General features: G+C 42.0%; 1 protein-coding gene and 3 non-coding genes across 10 annotated transcripts in view; all 4 read right to left on the bottom strand.

The window, feature by feature from the left end:
- The window catches only part of NOP58 (NOP58 ribonucleoprotein), a 38,340-nt gene that overhangs the window by 10,609 nt on the left and 4,777 nt on the right, over nt 1–22,954 (bottom strand). For 3 of the 7 annotated variants that reach the window (XM_516036.8, XM_063791569.1, XM_063791566.1), the window contains 8 exons: nt 17,793–17,869; nt 14,995–15,047; nt 10,505–10,626; nt 8,498–8,634; nt 5,290–5,354; nt 2,541–2,675; nt 1,732–1,877; nt 113–239 (listed from right to left, as the gene is read on the bottom strand). In XM_516036.8, coding sequence (XP_516036.2) covers nt 113–239; nt 1,732–1,877; nt 2,541–2,675; nt 5,290–5,354; nt 8,498–8,634; nt 10,505–10,626; nt 14,995–15,047; nt 17,793–17,869 — 862 coding nt within the window. Of the gene's footprint in view, nt 1–112; nt 240–1,731; nt 1,878–2,540; nt 2,676–5,289; nt 5,355–8,497; nt 8,635–10,504; nt 10,627–14,667; nt 14,846–14,994; nt 15,048–17,792; nt 17,870–22,954 lie in introns of all 7 variants that reach the window. The other 4 variants (XM_009444013.5, XM_054680087.2, XM_063791568.1 and 1 more) reach the window with 3 other exon arrangements.
- Nucleotides 1,581–1,670, bottom strand: LOC112208506 (small nucleolar RNA SNORD11B). The gene has a single exon (XR_002942983.1). It is a non-coding gene; the product is annotated as a small nucleolar RNA SNORD11B (small nucleolar RNA).
- LOC112208500 (small nucleolar RNA SNORD70) lies at nt 14,805–14,889 on the bottom strand. The gene has a single exon (XR_002942978.1). It is a non-coding gene; the product is annotated as a small nucleolar RNA SNORD70 (small nucleolar RNA).
- LOC112208499 (small nucleolar RNA SNORD70) lies at nt 16,464–16,551 on the bottom strand. Its single transcript, XR_002942977.1, has one exon. It is a non-coding gene; the product is annotated as a small nucleolar RNA SNORD70 (small nucleolar RNA).

Below are 22,954 nucleotides of genomic sequence, written 5' to 3'. Positions count from 1 at the left end.
TTGTGTTATCAGCTAAAATTTCTTTAACAGCTGTAGTTTAAAGATGTAAACAAAATCCTAACCAGAAAATACTTCAAACACTCATATTTACAAATGACGTTAAAACCATCACCTGCATGAGCAATAAGCCGTGCTCCAACTAATTCCCCAACCATGACTGTAACATTGGGTGCAATGGCCATCATTCGATTTTGTAGATATTCATAGAGCTGGGTTCGATATTCAGAGATTTCAATCACCTAGTATAAGGAATAAAGTTAAGTCATAAATATCATATGAGTAAAAACAGTAAAAATTCCTGTCTAAAACACTGGAGCCCTCAATTATGAAAGAGCAGCTACACAACCCTGGGTACTGGGTACATCACCTATGCCTAACATCAGTTTTCTTTTTCTTTTTTCCCAGGCTGGAGTGCAGTGGCGCAATCTCAGCTCACAGCAATCTCTGCCTCCCGGGCTCAAGTGATTCTCCTGCCTCAGCCTCTGGAGTAGCTGGGACTACAGGGGCCCGCCACCACGCCCAGCTAATTTTTTGTATTTTTAGTAGAGACAGGGTTTCACCATGTTGGCCAGTATGGTCTCTATCTCTTGACCTCATGATCCTAACATCAGTTTTCTATAAGATGGCTGTAATGAGGACTTCGTTATGTAATGTATGTAAACTACTTGGTCCACTGCCTGAAAATCTTAGTCAGCGTAACTGTATTTTTAAAAGATTCTAAGCAGCCCAGGCACAGTGACTCACACCTGTAATTCCAGCACTTTGGGAAGTCGAGGTGGGTGGATCATGAGGTCAGGAGTTCAAGACCATCCTGGCCAACACGGTGAAACCCCGTCTCTACGAAAAATACAAAAATTAGCTGGGCATGGTGGCACGTGCTTGTAATCCCAGCTACTCGGGAGGCTGAGGCAGGAGAACCGCTTGAACTGGGACCTGGGAGGCAGAGGTAGCAGTGAGCCTGAGAACGTGCCACTGCACTCCAGCCTGGGCTACAGGGTGAGACTCTGTCTCCAATTAAAAAAAAAAAAAAAATTTCTGAGCAATAAACATTTGTATCATGCTCTTTTTAATTCCTATATGGCTACCTTCAAATCTGAAAGAAAAAAAAATCACAAGATATAGACATAAAACTCAGAATTAAAAGGCTCAATCCATAATTGTCTGCCATCTTTTTTTTTTTTTTTTTTTTTTTTTTTGAGATGGAGTTTTGCTCTTGTTGCCCAGGCTGGATGCAATGGTGCCATCTCGGCTCACTGCAACCTCCCCCTCCCTGGTTCAAGCGATTCTCCTGTCTCAGCCTCCCGAGTAGCTGGGATTACAGGTGTACGCCACCACGCGCAGCTAATTTTTGCATTTTTAGTAGAGATGGGGTTTCATCATATTGGTCAGGCTGGTCTCGAACTCCTGACCTCAGGTCAATCCCCGACTCGGCCTTCCAAAGTGCGGGGATTACAGGCGTGAGCCAACGCGCCTGGCCTTCTCTGCCATCTTAATTGATTTTTGGTTAATTCATTATTCAGACGATGATTGTAAATTACTTCCTTTTAATATGTATTTCCCCCTTTTAAGTATACAAATCATGATGGCATCAGATGAGGTAGTGACTGAACACCCTCATATTTATGTTATCAGGTGAACAACAATAAGTGTAAAAATCATCATTGCCATCAGAAAAATTAGTACTATAGAGCTGGTAACACCACAACTAGATTCTCCAGGAGTAAAATTTACCTGGGTGCAAAGATGCAGAATATTGCAAATATCTTCTTCTGAAACCTCTGTTCCCATTGATATCTCTGCAGCTGCTTTCACTTCTGCTTCAACTTCTTCTGGCAGCAACTCAGAAAGCTTGGCAGAGGCATAGTTCTTCCTATCGCCTATGGAATGTTTGCAGGGGATGAGGGAGAATCACTCTTCAACAAATTATATAAAATCCAGCAAATAGTCAAAAGAAAAAGTAGAAAGCCAATGAAAAGGATGCCTAAACAAAACAAAAAAAATGAAGAAGTTTGACCTAGTATAACAGTTTTCCTCATTTAAGGGTTTAAGTTTAGACATTAAATGTCTCCCCACCACCTTCTTCCAAAAAATAATCAGAGTAAAAAGAGGACAAAATATGCCACAACACTTATTACAGAATATAAGTGGCAAAAATTTAAAAAAGACAGGACTAATAATAATGTCACAATTTTATACTGAAGCTGGGGCCAGTAATTCGTAAGGCAAGTAAACCATCAATCAATCAAGTTCCTCTGTACGTTAACAACAATCAACAATCAAGTTCCTCTGTATATTAACAGTACAGACGGCAATACTGCTATTTAGCATTAGGTATTAATATCATGTTATAGGCCATCAAAATCTAAGTTAAAATTCATTTTGTTTCTTAAATTTAAGACACTAAATTGCTACACTTCCCAAATACACAGAAATTGCAAAAACCCTGGGAATCTTGCTTAACAAAATGCTATACGTCATGTTTTAGGATGCAATCAAATTCATTTACTTTCAATGCCTTAAAGGATGAACAAATTACTCACCAACTTTCTGTAAACACTTGCAGTATGTCAAATTATCTGAAATAATTTTTCCTAATTCAGGGAAATGCCAGCCATACCATTCTCTACATCGCATAATGTAGTTGTTTAGTTCTTTATCCAAGTCATCTAACAAGGCTGTAGTAGATTAAAAACAAACAAAAAACCCAGGAACTTAAAGGGATTTATTGTGGTAAAACATACACAACATAAAATTTAACACTTCAGGCTGGGCACGGTGGCTCATGTCTGTAATTCCAGCAGACAGGCAGATCACAAGGTCAGAAGTTCAAGACCAGCCTGGCCAACATGGTGAAACCCCATCTCTATTAAAAATACAAAAATTAGCCAGGCATGGTGGTGCACACCTGTAGTCCCAGCTACTCTGGAGGGCTGAGGCAGAAGAATCACTTGAACACAGGAGGTGGAGGTTGTAGTGAGCCGAGATCGTGCTACTGCATTCCAGCCTGGGTGACAGAGCAAGATTCCGTCGCAAAAAATTTTTAAAAAAAAGAATAAAAAATAACACTTCAACCATTTTCAAGTGTACTATTCAGTAGCATTAAGTATTCTTATGATGTTATGCAACCATTACCACGATCTATTGCCAGAGCAATTTTATCATCAGAAACTGAAAAATTCTGTACCCATTAAACAGTAACTCATTCCCACCTTCCCAACCTCTAGTTATCTTTATACTTCTGTCTCTGAGTTCACCTATTTTAGGTACTTCATATAAGCAGAATCATGCAGTATTTTGTGACTATTTCACTTAGCATATTTTCAAGGTTTATCATGTTGAAATATGTATCAGAATTTCATTTCTTTTTAAGGCTGACTAACATTCCACTGTGTGAAGTGGCTGGGTGTACGTTACCCAAAATGCTTGGGACCAGAAGTATTTCAGAGTATTTGCAAACACGTATGAGGTTGAGGATGGAACTCGAAGTCTAAATAGGAAATACATCTACATTTCACATATACCTTATATACAAAACCTTGAAGGTAATTTTACACAATATTTTAAATAATTTTGTGCATAAAACAAAGTTTTGACGTGTGGTCAGGTGTGGAGTTTTCCACTTGTGGATTTGTGTGGTACCACAAAAAGTTTTAGATTTCAGAGCATTTTGAATTTCAGATTAGGGACATTCAAGCTGCATCCACAATGCAGTTTATCCATTCATCTGTTAAAAGGTATCTGGGTTGTTTCCACTGTTTGGTTTTGTAAATAACACTGTTATGAACATAGGTGTACAAGCAACTCAGTTCTGTTTTTAATTCTTTTGGGTATAAATCTAGGAAAGGAATTGCTGGTTGAGCGCTTTTTTTTTTTTCTTTTTTTTGGAGACAAAGTCTAACTCCATCACCCAGGATGGAGTGCAGTGGCGCGATCTCAGCTCACTGCAACCTCTGCTTCCTGGGTTCAAGTGATTCTCCTGCCTCAGCCTCCTAAGTGGCTGGGACTATAGGCACACGCCACCTCGACTGGCTACTTTTTTGTATTTTTAGTAAAGACAGGGTTTCGCCATGTTAGCCAGGCTGCTCTCAAACTCCTGAGCTCAGGCAATTCACCCGCCTTGGCCTCCCAATGTGCTAGGATTACAGGTGTGAGCCACTGCGCCCAGCCGAATACTTTGTTTTTTTTTTCTTGAGACGGAGTGTTGCTCATGTTGTCCAGGCTAGAGTGAAATGGTGCAATCTCGGCCCACTGCAACCTCCGCCTCTCAGGTTCAAGTGATTCTCCTGCCTCAGCCTCCTGAATAGCTGAGATTACAGGCGCCTATCATCATGCTCAGATAATTTTTGTATTTTTTACTAAAGATCGGGTTTCACCATGTTGGCCTGGTCTCGAACTCCTGACCTCAGATGATCCACCAGCCTCTGCCTCCCAAAGTGTTGGGATTATAGGCGTGAGCCACGGCCGAATGCATTTCTAAAATAGAAAAACGATTAAGATTTTGATTTTTTTTTTTTTTTTTTTTTTTTTTTAGTGAGATGGAGATTTGCTCTTGTTGCCCAGGCTGGAGTGCAATGGCACGATCAACTCACTACAACCTCTGCCTCCAGGGTTCAAGTGATTCTCCTGCCTCAGCTTCCCGAGTAGCTGAGATTACAGGCATGCACCACCATGCCTGGTTAATTTTGTATTTTTAGTAGAGACAGGATTTCTCCATGTTGGTCAGGCTGGTCTCGAATTCCCGACCTCAGGTGATCCTCCCGCCTCAGCCTCTCAAAGTGCTGGGATTACAGGCATGAGCCACTATGCCTGGCAGCTTTTGAGCTTTCTAAAAACCATTTAATGACATAGCAGAATACACAACTACAAAGATTGCACTTATGTTTTTAACATTTTCATGGAAAAATACAAATGAATTAATTAACGTAATGTTAATTCTGTGATTCATATAATCTCCAAATAGTCAACCTCCGCCTCCTGGGTTCAAGCAATTATCCTGCCTCAGCCTCCTGAGTAGCTGGGATTATAGGTACACGCCACCATGCACATTAAATTTTTTTGTATTTTTAGTAAAGACAGAGTTTTGTCATGTTGGCCAAGCTGGTCTTGAACTCCTGACCTCAGGTGATCCACCTGCCTCAGCCTCCCAAGTGCTGGGATTAAAGGCTTGAGCCACCACACCTGGCCTCCTTTCTCTTTCTCAACAGACAGAATCATAAAAGATAGTTTCAACAGTATGAAAACGCATGAAGGACAGAGCAACAAATCGGACTTTGCATGTACTATACTTACAAATTGCCTGAACAATCATTGTGTCTACTTTATCAGCGCTAAACTTCAATCTATATCGAGACAGGCTGGGAAGAAAGGGGAAAATAAATTAGTAAGATAGCATCTAGGAAAAGCATTTAAATTAACACCTTAAAGTTTTTTTTGTTTTTGTTTTTACTCAAATCGGCCTGTAGTCAGAGCTGTAATTGGTTTTTCTAAGAAGAAAAATCAGCTAAGTAGAAATGCACCATACGAGACCAGAAAATACACATTAAAAAAAAAAACTATATGTGCTGCTATGACCTTTATTTCTGTAACATGAATGAGTTTATGTATGAATGACAAATAGGATAAGCTGTGTAATACAAAAGTCATATTGGACTGGGTGTGGTGGCTCACGCTTGTAATCCTAGCACTTTGGGAGGCCGGGGTGGGTCACCTGTTAGGAGTTCGAGACCAACCTGGCCAACATGGCGAAACCCTGTCTCTACTAAAAATATAAAAATTAGCCAGGCATGGTGGGGCACGCCTGAATCTCAGCTACTCTGGAGGCTGAGGCAGGAGAATCGCTTGAACTGGGGAGGCAGAGGTTGCAGTGAGCCGAGATCACGTGCCACTGTACTCCAGCCTGGGCAACAGAGCAAGACTCTGCCTCAAAAAAAAAAAAAAAAAAAAAAAAGCCATATTGGTTCATGCAATTTTTTATAGCACATATTAAGCTTTATACTACCAGTTAAGAACTTTGCAGGACTCTTAACATCTGAAAACAGAAAGCTGTGGAGTAACAATATTGTCTGTATATAAATGTTTTTTCATCTCAGCACAATATTTTGGGCCTAATTCCTTGTTGTACGGGCTGCCCTGTGCATTATAGGACCTTTAGCAGTATCCCTAACTTTTATCCACCAGATATTCATGGCAGACCCCAACTCACCTCCAATTGTGACAACCAAAAATGTCTATGGACATAGACAAATGCCTACCGGGGGGACATCTGATTGCCCTTGATAGGGAACCACTGCTATACACAATGCAGATTTACCCAGGTTTGGATTTTTGACTCAGTTTCACTATTTGTTCTCTCTTAGAAATGCTTATTACAAAGCTCTCCCTAACCTTTGTGCATTTTTGCTCTTAACTCTAGCTTAGCAGCTTCAACCCTTTCAATCTATGCCCACCTTTTAATTTTAAAATAGACCTTTTTAAATTGTAGTGTTTCTTTTTTGTTTTGTTTTGAGACAGAGTCTTACTCTGTCACCCAGGCTGGAGTGCAGTGGAGCAATCTCCACTCACTGCAAGCTCCACCTCCCGGGTTCACGCCATTCTCCTGCCTCAGCCTCCCGAGTAGCTGGGACTACAGGCGCCCGCCACCATGCCTGGCTAATTTTTTGTATTTTTAGTAGAGACGGGGTTTCACTGTGTTAACCAGGATGGTCTCAATCTCCTTACCTCATGATTCACCTGCCTCGGCCTCGCAAAGTGCTGGTATTACAGGCGTGAGCCACTGCACCCGGCCTATAGTGTTTCTTTTCCCTTTTTTTTTTTTTTTTGAGATGGAGTCTCACTCTGTCACCCAGGCTGGACTGCAGTGGAGCGATCTCCACTCACTGCAAGCTCTGCCTCCCGGGTTCACGCCATTCTCCTGCCTCAGCCTCCCAAGTAGCTGGGACTACAGGCGCCCGCCACTGTGCCCGGCTAATTTTTTGTATTTTTAGTAGAGACGAGGTTTCACCGTGGTCTCGATCTCCTGACCTTGTGATCTGCCTGCCTTGGCCTCCCAAAGTGTTGGGATTACAGGCGTGAGCCACCGTGCCCAGCCTGTAGTGTTTCTTTTAACTGTGGTAATAATTTTATTAGGATTACTATTTGACAGTACTGATTACAAAGTTGCACAGGTTTTGAGCAACTACCTACCATTATTTTCTTCACAACCCTGTTAACTGTAGTGCAATTCCAAAGTATTAAGCTTTTCATGAACAGATGTATCACAACATAGCAATAATGCCTATTCTAAGGGACTTCTAATTAAATATGATAGGGTTAACATGCAATTAAAAATAGGGAGAAGACTGGGCATGGTGGCTCACCCCTGCAGTCGCGGCACTTTGGGAGGCTAAGGCAAGTGGATCACTTGAGCCTGGGAGTTCCAGCCTGGGCAGCATGGCAAAACCCCGTCTCTACAAAAAGTTAAAAAATCAGCCAGGGATGGTGGCGCACACTTGCAGTCCCAGCTACTTGGGAGGCTGAGGTGGCATTGTTTGAGTCCAGGATGTCCAGGTTGCAGTGAGCCAAGATCGCACCACTGCACCCCAGCCTGAGCAACAGAGTGAGACCCTGACTCAAAAAAAAAAAAAAAAAAAAAAAAGGGGGCCGGGTGTGGTGGCTCATGCCTATAATCCCAGCACTTTGGAAGGCCAAGGTGGATGGATCATTTGAGGTCAGGAGTTCAAGATCAGCCAGGCCAACATGGTGAAAGCCCGTCTCTACTAAAAATACAAAAATCAGTTGGGCAGTAGTGGTGCACGCTTGTAATCCTAGCTACTCGGAGGCTGAGGCAAGAAAATCACTTGAGCCTGGGAGGCAGGGGCTGCAGTGAGCAGAGATCACGCCACTGCACTCCAGTCTGGGCGAAAGAGTGAGAATCTGCCTCAAAAAAAAACAAAACAAAAACAAAACAAACAAAAAAACACAGAGAGAGACATATTTCTTGCTATGTTGCTCAGGCTAGTCTCAAACTCCTGGTCTCCCAAAGAGTTGGGATTACAGGGGTGAGCCACTGCACCTAGTCCTCTTTGCCTTATTAAAAATCAGAGTAAAACAATGAAAACACAAATACACACCTATCCCATAAGACCATAGCAGATGAGAGAATTTGGGGGAATACTAAGTAGATGGAGGAGTGGCATGACTTAGCAGAGATAAAAGAGGGAAAGCCCAAGAAACAGGGCATCCAAGATCAGAGTAGTAGAGAATTCCTTTGATGAGGTTTTAAGGTTTTAAGAATCCAGACAATGGAGCTAGACTGCCTGGGTTCAAATCCTGGCTTTACCACTTACCAGCTGTATTGACCTTGGGCTTCAGTTTCATCTGTAAATGAGGATATTACTATCATCTTCTTCATAAGGTTCTGATGTGGTTCAAATGAGCATTTGTAACATTCTTAGAACAGATCTATGTTAAGCGCTTATCAAATAAAAGTAAGTTGACTTTATTTTCCAGTAATTCTCACCTGTGAGCCAATCCAAGACACATAGCTGCCATTTCACGTGGTTCTACCCCAGGGATTAATCCATCCATTTGTGAACGAATTCCTCTCATAAGTTCATTAACAACAGGACTATGGATACAACTGAGATTCAGCTTTTCCTACAAGAACAAGAACATCTATATTAAATTAAAAAAAAAAAAAGACTTTCCTGAAGTTATTATTATTATTTTTTGAGACACAGTATCACTCTGTCACCCAGGCTGGAGTGCAGTGGCGCAATCTTGGCTCACTACAACCTCCGCCTCCCGGGTTCAAGAGATTCTCCTGTCTCGGCCTGGGATTATTACAGGCATGAGCCACCATGCCCAGCTAATTTTGTATTTTTAGTAGACACGGGGTTTCACCATGTTGTACAGGCTGGTCTCAAACTCCTGACCTCAAGTGATCCGCCCGCCTCATCTTCCCAAAGTGCTGGGATTACAGGCGTGAGCCACCGCGCCCAGCCTGAAATTATTTCTTAAATATTAAAGTGGCACTAATTTAAATATACGCATTTCTCAGTTGGACAAGAAGCATAATTTCCAGTGTGTTTGTAGAATACTTGACTGTATCACTGGTGGAAGTAAAAACTGATACAAGCTTCCAGAAGACAGCTTGGCTATATAAATTAAAAGCTATAAAAAGATTAATATAATTTGACCAAGTAGTTGGTTTAAGGAGATCTTTTACTACCTGTTATTTAGCTTCTTTTTAAAATTACAGGTTATGCCAGGCGCGGTGGCTCACGCCTGTAATCCCAGCACTTTGGGAGGCCGAGGCGGGTGGATCACAAGGTCAATAGATCGAGACCATCTTGGCCAACATGGTGAAACCCCGTCTCTACTAAAAATACAAAAATTAGCCGGGTGTGGTGGCAGGTGCCTATAGTCCCAGCTACTCGGGAGGCTGAGGCAGGAGAATCACTTCAACCCAGGAGGCGGAGGTTGCAGTGAGCCAAGATTGAGCCAATGCACTTCAGCCTAGCCACAGAGTGAGACTCCGTCTTAAAAAAAAAAAAAATTACAGGTTGGGCGTGGTGGCTCACGCCTGTAATCCTAGCACTTTGGGAGGCCAGGGCGTGTTGGCGGGCGTCTGTAATCCCAGCTACTTGGAAGGCTAAGGCAGGGGAATCCCTTGAACCCGGGAGGCAGAGGTTGCAGTGAGCCGAGATAATGCCACTGCACTCTAGCCAGGGCGACAGAGTGAGACTCTGTCTCAAATAAATGAAATAAAATAAAATAAAATAATTAGCCGGCATGGTGGCATGTGCCTGTAGTCCCAGCTACTGAAGAGGAAGGACTGCTTGAGAACAGGAAGTCAAGTCTGCAGTGAGCTGTGAGACTGCGCCACTGCACTCCCGATTAGCTGGGACTACAGGCGCCTGCCACCACACCCGGTTAATTTTCTGTATTTTCAGTAGAGACAGGGTTTCACTGTGTTAGCCAGGATGGTCTCGATCTGCTGACCTCGTGATACTCCTACCTTGGCCTCCCAAAATGCTGGGATTATAGGTGTGAGCCACCGCGCCCCGCCCGAATTGTTCTGCTTTCTGTATTTGGGAGGCTATTTTCCTAGTCTTTCTTTCCACTCTCACATTTTATTTCATCTCCAGCAATACACCCCTACTAAAAGTTTTCTAATAAATATATTTCTAAAAAATATAAGGACCCCATTTTTGTTGGAAAAAAATGTGGCTAGACAAAAATATGGCATGATATACATAGAACATTAACATTATATATGGGTAGCAGATTTGTTAAAGTCAATTTTTATCATTTTTTGTTCTTCTATATCTTCTAGAACAAATAGGTATTACTTATTTGCTCAGTTCAGCTGATGTTAGGGGAAATCCATTATCATGCAGCTTAGAGAAAAGAAAAAAATGTATTGAGAATTTATGATAAGCAACTTATTGCAAAGGCTAGGCTTTGTAGTTGGTATGCTGTGAGATCTGACTAGCAGGCATGACCAAAAATATCCTGACTTTACCTTTATGACCCCTCCTAGTTTAGCATCAGCTACTGCCAGCGGTTCATGGGCTTCTTTTACTATTTTCTTCAGAACTTTTTTCAGCTGCTTATTGATTTTGCCCTCCATCAGAGCTGTGAATGCTTTTCAAGAAAAAGAAAAACAAAAGCATTAACTCTCAAATTTTTAACTTTGAGACCTTGCCCTAGTTGACACTTAAAAAAATAAAATAGGCCTTTCAAAGGGCTTGAATTTAATGTTACTTCTGAAATGAAATGATATATGTTTTATAAGTTACATGTTTCACAATTTCATTTGATCTTCCCACCCTCATTTTTGCTACAGAGCCAGGGGTAAAATCAGGTCCAGGGTTTCTTTCCTTCTCACAAGAATCTTCTCATGAACTCAAGGGAGAATCATGAAATCTTAGAAACAATCTTTTTGGGAAGACAAAACAGACTCACTTTCCTTTGTCATTTCAAATAGACTGTCCTGAAATATCCTAAAATCACATCAAAACTAGTAAAAATGAGTGTAATCATTTTCAAAGTTCTGCCACAATATAAACATGTTTGAGTGAAGGCCTTAGCTTTGCTTGTATCTCCACTTGTACACCTCCAGCAATGTAAAACTTAGTAGCAAAGGCTGCCTATTCTATTTTGAGACCGCTGGTATTTCTGGCAAGTTCTAAATCAGCTGCTTTATATTTCTCACCCTTCCTTAGACCTATATTCCCTTTCTCTGGACCCACACGAACTAATACCTCTTCTGAAATTTATCTGACATTTGACTGAGGTAAAAGTATGCTTGGGTTACCCAGGCATGGTGGTGTGTACCACCAGCCTGGCCAACATGGCGAAACCCTGTCTCTACTAAAAATACAAAAATTAGCTGGGTGTGGTGGCACGTGCCTGTAGTCCAGCTACTGGGGAGGCTGAGCTGGGACAATCACCTGAGCCCAGGGAGTTCAAGGCTGCAGTGAGTCATGATCATGCCGCTGTACTCCAGCAGCCTGGTGACAGACCCTGTCTCAACAAAACAAAAACAAAAAACATAAAAAGTATGCTTGGGCTATGCGTGGTGGCTCAAGTCTGTAATCCCAGCACTTTGGGAGGCTGAGGCTGGCAGATCACCTAAGGTCAGGAGTTCGAGAGACCAGCCTGGCTAACATGATGAAACACTCTACTAAAAATACAAAAATTAGCTGGCCCTGGTGGCTCACGCCTGTAATCCTAGCTACTCGGGAGGCTGAGGTAGGAGAATCGCTTGAACCCAGAGGTGGAGGTTAAAGTGATACCGTGACATTGCACTCCAGCCTAAGTGACAAGAGCAAAACTCCATCAAAAAAAGAAAAAGAAAAAGAAAAGAAAAATGCTTGGCAGGAATGAAGGTGTATCAACAATTTCCAAGGTCAGGCAGTTTGTGCTTAATAAGTCAGGTCTTGCTCTTCCCTCCTGATCATATATCCATTCGAATTATGATCAAATGGATAATCCCAGCACTTTAGGAGGCTGAGGTGAGCGGGTCACGAGGTCAGGAGATGCGACCATCCTAGGCAACATGGTGAAACCCCATCTCTGCTAAAAATACAAAAATTAGGTGAGTGTGGTGGCATGAGCCTGTAATCCCAGCTACTCAGGAGGCAGAGACTGCAGTGAGCTGGGATCGCGCCCCTGTACTCCAGCCAAAGATCAGTATCAAAAAAAAAAAAAAAAAAAAAAGACTTGCAAGTTGAAAACACAATCAAGAATAAAAATAAACCACTTCATGCAAATAGCATATATGAATGTGTGAGACCAATACAAATTCAACATCACACCCCAACAGACCCTATTTCTTTATTTAAAAAAAAAAAAAAAATGATGGCCAGGCACGGTGGCTCATGCTTGTAATCCCAGCACTTTGGGAGGCCAAGGCGGGTGGATCACCTGAGGTCAGGAGTTCCAGAGCAGCCTGGCCAACAGGCAAAACCCTGTCTCTACTAAAAAATACAAAAATTAGCTGGACATGGTGGTATCACCTGTAATCCCAGCTACTTTGGAGGCTGAACCCAGCCTCCTGGGAGAATTACTTGAACTCAGGAGGTGGAGACTGCAGTGAGCCGAGATCATGCCACTGCACTCCAGCCTGGGTGACAAAATGAAACTCCATCTCAAAAAAAAAAAAAAAAAAAAAAAACTTTTTTGAGAGGGGGTCTCACTATATTGCCCAGGCTGATCTTAAATTCCTGCCCATCTTAGCCCCTCAAAGTGTTGGGATTACAGGTGTTAGTCACTGTGCCTGGTCTCATCAAACTCTAAGGCTATGAGGTTTAAAATGTACACTGTGACATTTACAGCCATTTAGTTGTGGTTCTGTCATGTCAAAACTGCCTTATAATAGGCAGTGAGAACTGAATTCCCAGGGTTCCCAGGGGAAGGATTCTGCTTTCTTAATTAGCTGATGTTCATTTAACTTTCTGGTGAAAACAGATAGGAAAAGGCATTGTAAATGTTTCTATGACAGCATTCCTGATAAAATTCACTATTTTCATTCATTTTCCCCAAAATATTTATTATAAACCTTCTATAGCTCTATACTTTGCTAGAGTCTAGGAATTTGACAGTACAGAACAGTCTCTGCCCTCATGGAGCTTAGACTGGGGGGGATTGACTTTAAATTCTCAACTACTATGGCATTTTGTCCATTTACTGTACACTACTTAATTTTATGTTATTTTTCAGATGGAGTCTCGCTCTGTTGCCCAGGCCGGAGTGCAGTGGCGCAATCTTGGCTCAGTGCTATCTCTGCCTCCCAGGTTCAAGTGTTTCTCCTGCCTCAGCCTCCTGAGTAGCTGGGACTACAGGTGTGTGCCACCACACCCGGCTAATTTTTGTAATTTCAGTAGAGACGAGGTTTCACCATGTTGGCCAGGCTGATCTTGAACTGACCTCAGGTGATCCGCCTGTCTTGGCCTCCCAAAGTGCTGGGATTCCTGGCATGAGCCACCGCACCCAGCCTTATTGTACATTATTTTAAATAATACAAAGAAGCTAGGTAAATGAATCTGGAAATACTGCTTAAATTTCAAGTTTTATCATCTGTAACATAGAGATGATGGTTATCTGCCTCACAGGATTCAAGAATTAAATAACAATTATGAAATCATAAGCATAAATCTGACAATCAGTATGTGCTCAATATATTAGGTATTAATAGTAAAAACCTGCTTGTTTGAGCAAAAGCTTGGCTTGTCCATTTAATACAGTTTAATAAGGACTGGCCAGAAATATCCCAAGCAGATTAAAGATCGTATGCAAAAAGGAATTCAGAAGAGGCTACTTGAGATCAGGACTAGGAACTGTTCATATCCCAGTCTATGTCAACAACACCCCCTAGAGTTGGAATACAGCTAACACAATCTTGCTTGGAATCTTACCAAATGTTTACCCATACTTAAAAGCTGTGATGAACAGGCTATCTTTTTAAAAATTCTCCAAGTTAATATTACCATAATTTTTTTTATGGCTGTATATAACTCTAATTACTGAAGAGTTGGTGAAGCAGCCCTAGAACTATGTTTATAAAACAAAGAAACTGGCCCTATGGGTCTTCCTTCAGCCTACCCCTCTGCCAAGGTTAGGGTGGTCTGTTATGTTCCAGCATGTTTAGTTGGATTCCAAATTTTCAGACAAAAACTGTACCTTTCTCCTGTGGTTATTTAACAAAATTTTTTGCATCTGTCATATTCTTGCCCAGCTTTAAGCCATATTCTTCCTCACGGTCCTTCATTTTCAAACTACACCGCCAAACAGTTGGCTGATTTGTGATAAAGAATTTAGGCAGTTGAAAATTTAATGATTTGGGCTTTATATCTGCTCTTCCTGTTTTCCCTAACACTTAAAAAAAAAAACTGTAAGACCTACTGCAGTCAATTACAGTAAATAAACCCGATCACTCTGTTGTCCCGTGATGAAATACAGTTGAAGAGTATGAGTCATCCATTCTTCTGAATCTTTTAAAAATAACACCTCTGTCAGTTTCTGTATAACTCTGAATATTGATATGCTTTTTTGAACTAAAAATCTATACCCCCAGAAGAGCTTTTTAAATTATTTTTCAACTGTGAATCCTGGCTGTTCTCAGGATTACAACTCTACCCTTGGATTAAAATGAGGAGAGAGCTGTATACTTGACCACATTACCTTGGTCCCTTGTAGAACACCTTTTACTGAATTGTGCTTCAGCATTATGTTGCTGGTTTCCACAGGGAGATCAACTTAACCACTTCTCACCTCTCCTCACACATGGGGAAAACCAGCCCTATGGTGAAAAAAGCTAACTCAATGTTGTCTCAGTGGTAGTGACGAATGAGTCAGATCACTTAAATTCAGTTCCAATAAGAATGCATCATTGACAACATTGAATAAAGTTAACACAGGCAACTGAAGCAAACAACCTTTTAAACAAGAAAAACAAACAGCTAAGACTTAATTTTTTCAAAAAAGCAAGCTTCTAGTTTTTTACTTTACCTGCTAATGCTTCTGCTGTATCCTGAAATTTCTCAAAATGTTTTAGCTTTACTCTAGAATTAAAAAAAAAAAAGATAAACATGTTATTGGGGGCGGTGCATTGATTCAAAAGCCACATAACTTGGAAAGAAGTGCTTGACTGTTTCCAAAGCACACACCAATAAAACATGCCTACCATTGTGTATCAGGGTGTGAAGTTAGATATTCTTCATACAATTACTAGTTTTTCTAAATGTTAGGCTAGTAATGCTTGGATTATTAAAAGAAAGTTGTAGGCTTTGGAGGAAATTTTGGCCAAGAGTAAAGATGTTGAAGCTTTAATACAAACCCCTGTTGCATAAAGCTGTACAGGGATGACTTTATTATACAGCATAGAATTGACTCAAGAAAACGTACGTGAGTCCCTTTTAGGAATCTCATGATATTCATTTGTCTATCCTGTACAAATGCCATTAAAAAAAATAGCTTATTGTCAGGTCTCATTCTTGTTACATCCTAACCCTTTATGGTTTTTTTTTTTTTTTTGAGACAGAATCTCACTGTCACCCACGCTGGAGTGCAGTGGTGCGATCTCGGCTCACTGCAACCTCTGCCTCCCGGATTCAAGCAATTCTCCTGCCTCAGACTCCCAAGTAGCTGGGATTACAGGCATGTGCCTGTGCCACCATGCCTGGCTAGTTTTTTTTTTTTTTTTTTTTTTTGAGACAGAGTCTCACTCTGTCGCCCAGGCTGGAGTGCAGTGGTGCAATCTCGGCTCACTGCAAACTCCACCTCCCAGGTTCATGCCATTCTCCTGCCTCAGCCTCCCAAGTAGCTGGGACTACAGGCACCCGCCACCACACCTGGCTAATTTTTTGTATTTTTCGTAGAGACGGGGTTTCACCGTGTTAGCTAGGATGGTCTCCATCTCCTGACCTCGTCATCCGCCCGCCTCGGCCTCCCAAAGTGCTGGGATTACAGGCGTGAGCCACCGTGCCCAGCCCCCATGGCTGGCTAATTTTTTTGTATTTTTTAGTAGAGAAGAGGTTTCACCATATTGGCCAGGCTGGTCTCAAACTCCTGACCTTGTGATCCACCCACCTCGACCTCCCAAAGTGCTGGGATTACAAGCGTGAGCCACCGTGCCCGGCCCCCTTTATGTTTTTGAGACAGGGTCTCACTTCACTCTGTCACCCAGGCTGGAATGCAGTGGTGCAATCACAGCTCACTGCAGCCCTGACTTCCCGAGCTCAAAGGATCTTCCAGCCTCAGTCTCCCAAGCAGCTAGGACTATAGGTGTGCACCACCACACCCAGCTAATTTTTGTTTTTGGTAGAGATGGGGTTTTCCTATATTGCCCAGGCTGGTCTTGAACTCCTGGGCTCAACTGATCCGCCTGCCTTGGCCTCCCAAAATGCTGGGATTACAGGTGTGAGCCATCACGCCCAGCCTCAGGGTAGTATTTTATGCAGAAAGAAACATATAGTTGATTCATCGTTGTCTCAGTGGTAGTGACGAATATTGAGTCAGATCACTTAGATTCAGTTCCAAGAAGAATACATCATTGACAACAACGAATCAGATTAACCCAACAAAGCATATAACCCTTTAAGAAGGAAAACTAGTCTTCTAGTTGCCTAAAACAGTGTCATCTTTTTTTTTTTTTTTTTTTGGAGACAGGGTCTCACTCTGCCACCCAGACTGGAGTGCAGTGGCGCAATCTCGGCTCACTGAAACTTCCGCCTCCCAGGCTCAAGGGATTTTCCTGCCTCAGCTTCCTCCCAGTAGCTGGGATTACAGGCATGTGCCACCACGCCCGGCTAATTTTGTGTTTTTAGGAGAGAGGGGGTTTCACCATGTTGGCCAGGCTGGTCTCGAGCTCCTGACCTCAAATGATCCACCCACCTTGGTATCCCAAAGTACTAGGATTACAGACATGAGCCACCACACCAGGCAACAGTGTCATCTTAAGCAAGGTTTTCTTATCTGGTAAGGGAACATACTAGTGTGGTCCCTTAAATATACATACAAATACGAAGATTTAGGCCAGGTGTGGTGGCTCACGCCTGTAATCCCAACACTTTGTGAGGCCGAGGCAGGCGGATCGCCTGAGGTCAGGAGTTTGAGACCTGCCTGACCAACATGGCGAAACCCTGTCTCTACTAAAAATACAAAAATTAGCTGGGCATGGTGGTGGGCGCCTGTAATCCCAACTACTTGGGGGACTGAGGCAGAAGAATAGCTTGAACCCAGGAGGCGGAGGTTGCAGTGAGCAGAGATTGCGCCATTGTACTCCAGCCTAGGTGACAGAACAAGACTCTGTCTCAAAAAACAAACAAAAAAACCAAAGATTTAACATCTACACTAAGAATGAATCTTCCATGAAATTGTGATGAAAGAAAAAGTAGTTCATGCTAGTTTTGATGTTGCAAAACTCAAAAAGCAGGTTACAACCCCTGTGTGCGGTAAGTGCTTAGCTAAGATAAAAAAGGTATTACATTTGTGTGTGGAAGACACGAAGACAAATGTGTTCCTACTGACAGCAATCACATTTTGTAATATCCGAGGTTTAAAGTATCCACAGGGTCTTCTGGAACATAATCCCTGTGGGTAAAGGGGAGACTACTGCCTTCAAATTGAGATGGCCTATATTCCAAGTAAAACATTTGTAATAATTAGGTTCATACCAAAATTATTCCTGAAACAGATTTCAAAACAGAAAACTACGAATGTAACATTATATAAATCAGGAAAAAATGTAAAAAATAAAACAAGCCCTAAATGTTAACTGCTAAATTATTGATTTCAAGAGTACTTACATTTTGTTTGCTTTCTCTGGAGTTTCAAATTCTTTCCATAAACTATCAACCTCTTGAAGTTTCTTCTCATTTAGAACCTGTAATAAAATGTTTAAATAGTTTTATTTAAATGGTACAGGTGAGGCATATACAGCTGCCTTCTTCAAATACAATTTTACATGTAAAATGAAGGTGGTAGAAGCTATTTCTTTCACTAAGATAATGAACTAGTTTTCTTACCCTGCATGTAATTTTGGTTAAATTACTAGTTCGAATTGCCCATTTAACAGCTAAATGGAATTCAGATCTAGTCCAGTCAGCTGTAGTACAGTGGCTATTCAGTCTAGAATCTACCTGGCCTCAAGTGATATTCCTGCCCCAGCCTTGGGCCGTAGCTGGAGCTATGGGGTCCTAGGGGGTAGGGCAGGGAACCTTTCTTTCTTTTTATTTTTTTGAGATGGAGTCTCCCTCTGTAGCCCAGCCTGGAGTGCAGTGGAGCAATCCTGGCTCACTGCAACCTTCACCTCCTGGGTTTATGAGATTCTAGTGCCTCGGCCTCCTGAGTAGCTGGGATTACAGGTGTGCACCACTGCACCTGGCCGAGAACCTTTCTTTTAAAAGAGCCATTAATCCCTTTACAGTAAAGTATTGTAATCATTAAAAACTTTTATTTGCGCCAAGCGTGGTGGCTCACATCTGTAATCCCAGCACTTTGGGAGGCTGAGGCAGGCGGATCACCTGAGGTCAGGAGTTCAAGACCAGCCTGATCAACATGGAGAAACCCCGTCTCTACAAAAAAAAAAAAAAAAAAAAAAAAAAAAAAAATTAGCTGGGCTTGGTGGCACATGCCTGTAATCCCCGCCACTCGGGAGGCTGAGGCAGGAGAATTGCTTGAACCCGGAGGCGGAGGTTGCAGTGAGCCGAGATTGTGCGATTGCACTCCAGCCTGGGCAACAAGAGCAAAAAACTCCATCTCAAAACAAAAAAACAAAAAAACAAAAAAAACTTTTATTTGTCTACTTTCAATAGATTATATTCGTTATTTACTGCTATGATCCTCCTAACATGAAAGTATTATGGATTTCTCTAAAACTATCATCAATTGTGAGATACATCTAGATGTGAGAAATTTTTTAAATGCAAAAGAAACATAGGGTACTTTAATCAACAATATACTTATCAACATTTAGGTATATATTCTCCAAGACTTTGAATGTCTGTGCAACACATGTTCATGCATACTTTTAGGAATCACAGTAAATGGCTTTTTTTTTTTTCTGAGATGGAGTCTCACTCTGTCGCCAGGCTGGAGTGCAGTGGCGCAATCTCGGCTCACTGCAGCCTCCGCCTCCCGGGTTCAAGCGATTCTCCTGCCTCAGTCTCCTGAATAGCTGGGATTACAGGCACACACCACAACACCCAACTAGTTTTTGTATTTTTAGTAGAGACTGGGTTTCACCAAGTTGGCCAGGCTGGTCTTGAACTCCTGACATCAGGTGATCCACCTGCCTCGGCCTCCCAAAGCGCTGGGATTACAGGCGTGAGCCAACACACCCAGACGCCTTGTACTGTTTTGAAGCAAGACCTAGACATTTAATTTTTACCTGTTAATATTTCAGTTTGTATCTATAAAATATAAAGACTTGTTTTAAACCTAGTACTATTGTAACAACAATGCTAAAGATTGCAATGGTAATAGTTGTATACTATTTCTACTTAGAAATGGAAATTATCTTAACTTAAAATGATAAAACTTAAAATGGATTTTTGTATACAAATATTTATCATTACCCTGGCTGAAAAGAAATGATTAAAAATTTGAGACAAATAAAAACTTTGAGACAAATGTAATACAGAAAATGTAGCAATATCTCTAACTTTCTTATTTAGATGGTCTTTATTAGCAATGTTTTCTTCAAGATGTTGCAGTTGGGAACACAATGGTTTTATTTGTCATAGTAATGGTTTTGGCTGACATAACATAGTCTTTGAAGACCTTTGTGTGCTCATGAATTGCCCTGATTTTATCACATTTCCTTTGTTATTTTAACTTCAGTTTAAGAATGGTGATAGTATTTTTTAATTAATTAATTTATTTATTGAGACGGAGTCTCGCTCTGTCACCCAGGCTGGAGTGCAATGGCAGGATCTCGGCTCACTGCAAGCTCCGCCTCCTGGGTTCACGTCATTCTCCTGCCTCAGCCTCCAGAGTAGCTGGGACTACAGGCACCTGCCACCACACCTGGCTAATTTTTTGTATTTTTAGTAGAGATGGGGTTTCACCGTGTTAGCCAGGATAGTCTCGATCTCCTGACCTCATGATCCACCCACCTCGGCCTCCCAAAGTGTTGGGATTACAGGCGTGAGCCAACCCGCCAGGCCGAGAGTATCTTTTAAATACGGCAATTTTGTTACCCAAATGTTATCTTCAAATATACTTGCTTTTCAGCTAGAAAAAATGTGAATTTTACTCATGAGTCATATCCCCTATTTGATACATATCCTCTTAAAAATAGTGAACTTCAGTTATGGTTAGCTGCATTCTCTGAACAATTTCAAAAAATTTTAATCAATGTTTTCAGTATAGTCATGAGACTTGGTGAGGTGTCTTTGGATTCTAAAACTTCATGATATACAAAGTTAGAGCTATTAGTTTATAAATTGTTAATACCAACTCTAGGCTTTGTAGTTGTTTACTGCTTTGTGTGACTCTAAGTTTTTCTAGTTTGGGTTATTTTTACCAACATATCTAATTCAACCATGTGTGATTAAATTTATACAGGCTGGGCACGGTGGCTCATGCCTGTAATCCCAGCACTCTGGGAGGCTGAGGCGGGCGGATCACGAGGTCAGGAGATCGAGACCATCCTAGCTAACACGGTGAAACCCCGCCTCTACTAAACATACAAAAAAATTAGCTGGGCGAGGTGGCAGGCGCCTGTAGTTCCAGCTACTCGGGAGGCTGAGGCAACAGAATGGCGTGAACCCCAGGGGGCGGAGCCTGCAGTGAGCCGAGATCGCGCCGCTGCACTCCAGCCTGGGCGACAGCGAGACTCCGTCTCAAAAAAAAAAAAAAAAAAACAACTTATACATCAGAACAAACCCCTAAAATCATCCTGTCACTCATCTAAGTTTTATACAACTTGAAACATTGTGTTTCTTTTACTGAAAATAATATATAACCAGACTAGAACTGCGTCTTAATGTGTAGATGTGCTATATTATGGACCTGATAAATAATGCTTATTAGCAAAGTATAGTTTTAAATTTACTAGCTGTGTTGTTTTTCCAGAGACAGGGTCTCGCTTTGTTGTCCAGGCTGGAGTGGAGTGGTGTGGTCCTATGTCACTACAGCTTCAAACTCCTGGCCTCAAGCGATTCTTCTGCCTCGGCCTCCCAAGTAGCTAGGACTATAGGTGCACACTGCGACATCTAGCTATTTTAAAAATCTTTTTGTAGAGACAGGGGCTTGCTTTGTTGCCCAGGCTGATCTCTAACTTCTGGACTCAAGTGATCCTCTTGCCTTGGCCTCTCAAAGTGCTGGGAGTGCAGGCAGGAACCATGGCGCCTGATCCAGCTGGTTTTTTAAATAAAAATATATGCATAATATCTGTGCATACTCTATTTCACAAAATTTAACATGCTATTCTTTTTTTTTTTTTTTTGAGACAGAGTCTTGCGCTCTGTCGGCTAGGCTGGAGCGCAGTGGCGTGATCTCAGCTCACTACAACCTCCACCTCCCTGGTTCAAGCAACTCTCCTGCCTCAGCCTCCCAAGTAGCTGGGATTACAGGCACATGCTGCCATGCCTGGCTAATTTTTTTTTTTTTTTTGTATTTTAGTAAAGTCGGGGTTGCACCCTGTTGCCCAGGCTGGTCTCGAACTCCTGAGGTCTGGCAATCTGCCTGCCTCAGCCTCCCAAAGTACTGGGATGACAGGCGTGAGCCACCACACCCAGCTTATGTTATTCTTTTACACTCCCAATTGACCTGTCATCAATTGTAAGACATCCCAATTTTAGGGATGTTAAATATGGGGGTTGTGCCTTTTAGGATTGAGCCCATCCTATCTAATACTTCGGCAGCTGATACAGAATATTGGTGAGGGTATATGGAATTAAGAATTTTAATCACTTTTTTTGTTTTTTTTGAGACAGTGTCTCGCCCTGTCACGCAGGCTGGAGTGCAGAGGCGCGGTCTTCTCACCGCAACCTCCACCTCCCTGGTTCAAGCGATCCTCCTGCCTCAGCTGGGACTACAGATGTGGCGACACACACCACCATGCCCGGCTAATTTTTGTATTTTTAGTAGAGACGGGGTTTCACTATGTTGGCCAGGCTGGTTTCAAACTCCTGACCTCATGATCTGCCCACCCCAGCCTTCCAAAGTGCTGGGATTACAGGTGTGAGCCACCACGCCCAGCCTCCTCATTTTCATTTTTAATTGATTGCTTGAGACTTTGTGTGGTTTTTGTTTTGTTTTGAGATGAGGTCTCACTCTGTTGTCCAGGCTAAAGTGCAGAGGCTCAATCATAGCTCACTGCAGCCGTGACCTCCCTCCCACCTCAGCCTCCTGCAGCAGCTGGGACTACAGGCAAGCACCACTGTGCCCAGCTAATTTTTTTTCCGCCATGTTGCCCAGGCTGGTCTGCAACTCCTGGGCTCAAACAATCCTCCTGCTTCACCCTCCCAAAGTGTTAGGGTGACAGGCGTGAGCCACTGCACCCAACCTCTATGTTTTGTGTAAATTATTTGATGCTAACTTTTAAGTTTCACTTCCACAGACAATATGAGCAAGTTAATGTTTTATGAAACTTGTTTGAATACAGGATAAAACTGATAATTAGTTTAAAATGTGCACTGCTCAAAAAGAAACAAATCCATACACGCAACAAATGTGAAAAAGCTCTTCGGTTAGCTTCAGAAGCATTACACTAAGTGAAAAAAGCCAAACACAAAAGACTAAAATACTACTCCACTTACATGAAACTTCTAGAAAAAATTATGCAAAAAGAAAGAAAGCTGAACAGTGGTTGTCTAGAGCAGGACTAACTTGAAAATGGGCATGAGAACTTTTTGCAACAAAGTGTACTATAAAACTGGATTGTAACTAAAACCTACAGGTGAGTTATACAGTATGTAAAGTACACCCAATAAAGTTAGAAAAAATATATTGCTCAGTACTT

This window comes from Pan troglodytes, chromosome 13, assembly GCF_028858775.2.
Source record: "Pan troglodytes isolate AG18354 chromosome 13, NHGRI_mPanTro3-v2.0_pri, whole genome shotgun sequence".
Taxonomy (NCBI): Eukaryota; Metazoa; Chordata; class Mammalia; order Primates; family Hominidae; genus Pan; species Pan troglodytes.
The sequence above is the reverse complement of the archived record's forward strand: the minus strand, read 5'-3'. Positions and strand labels throughout refer to the sequence as shown.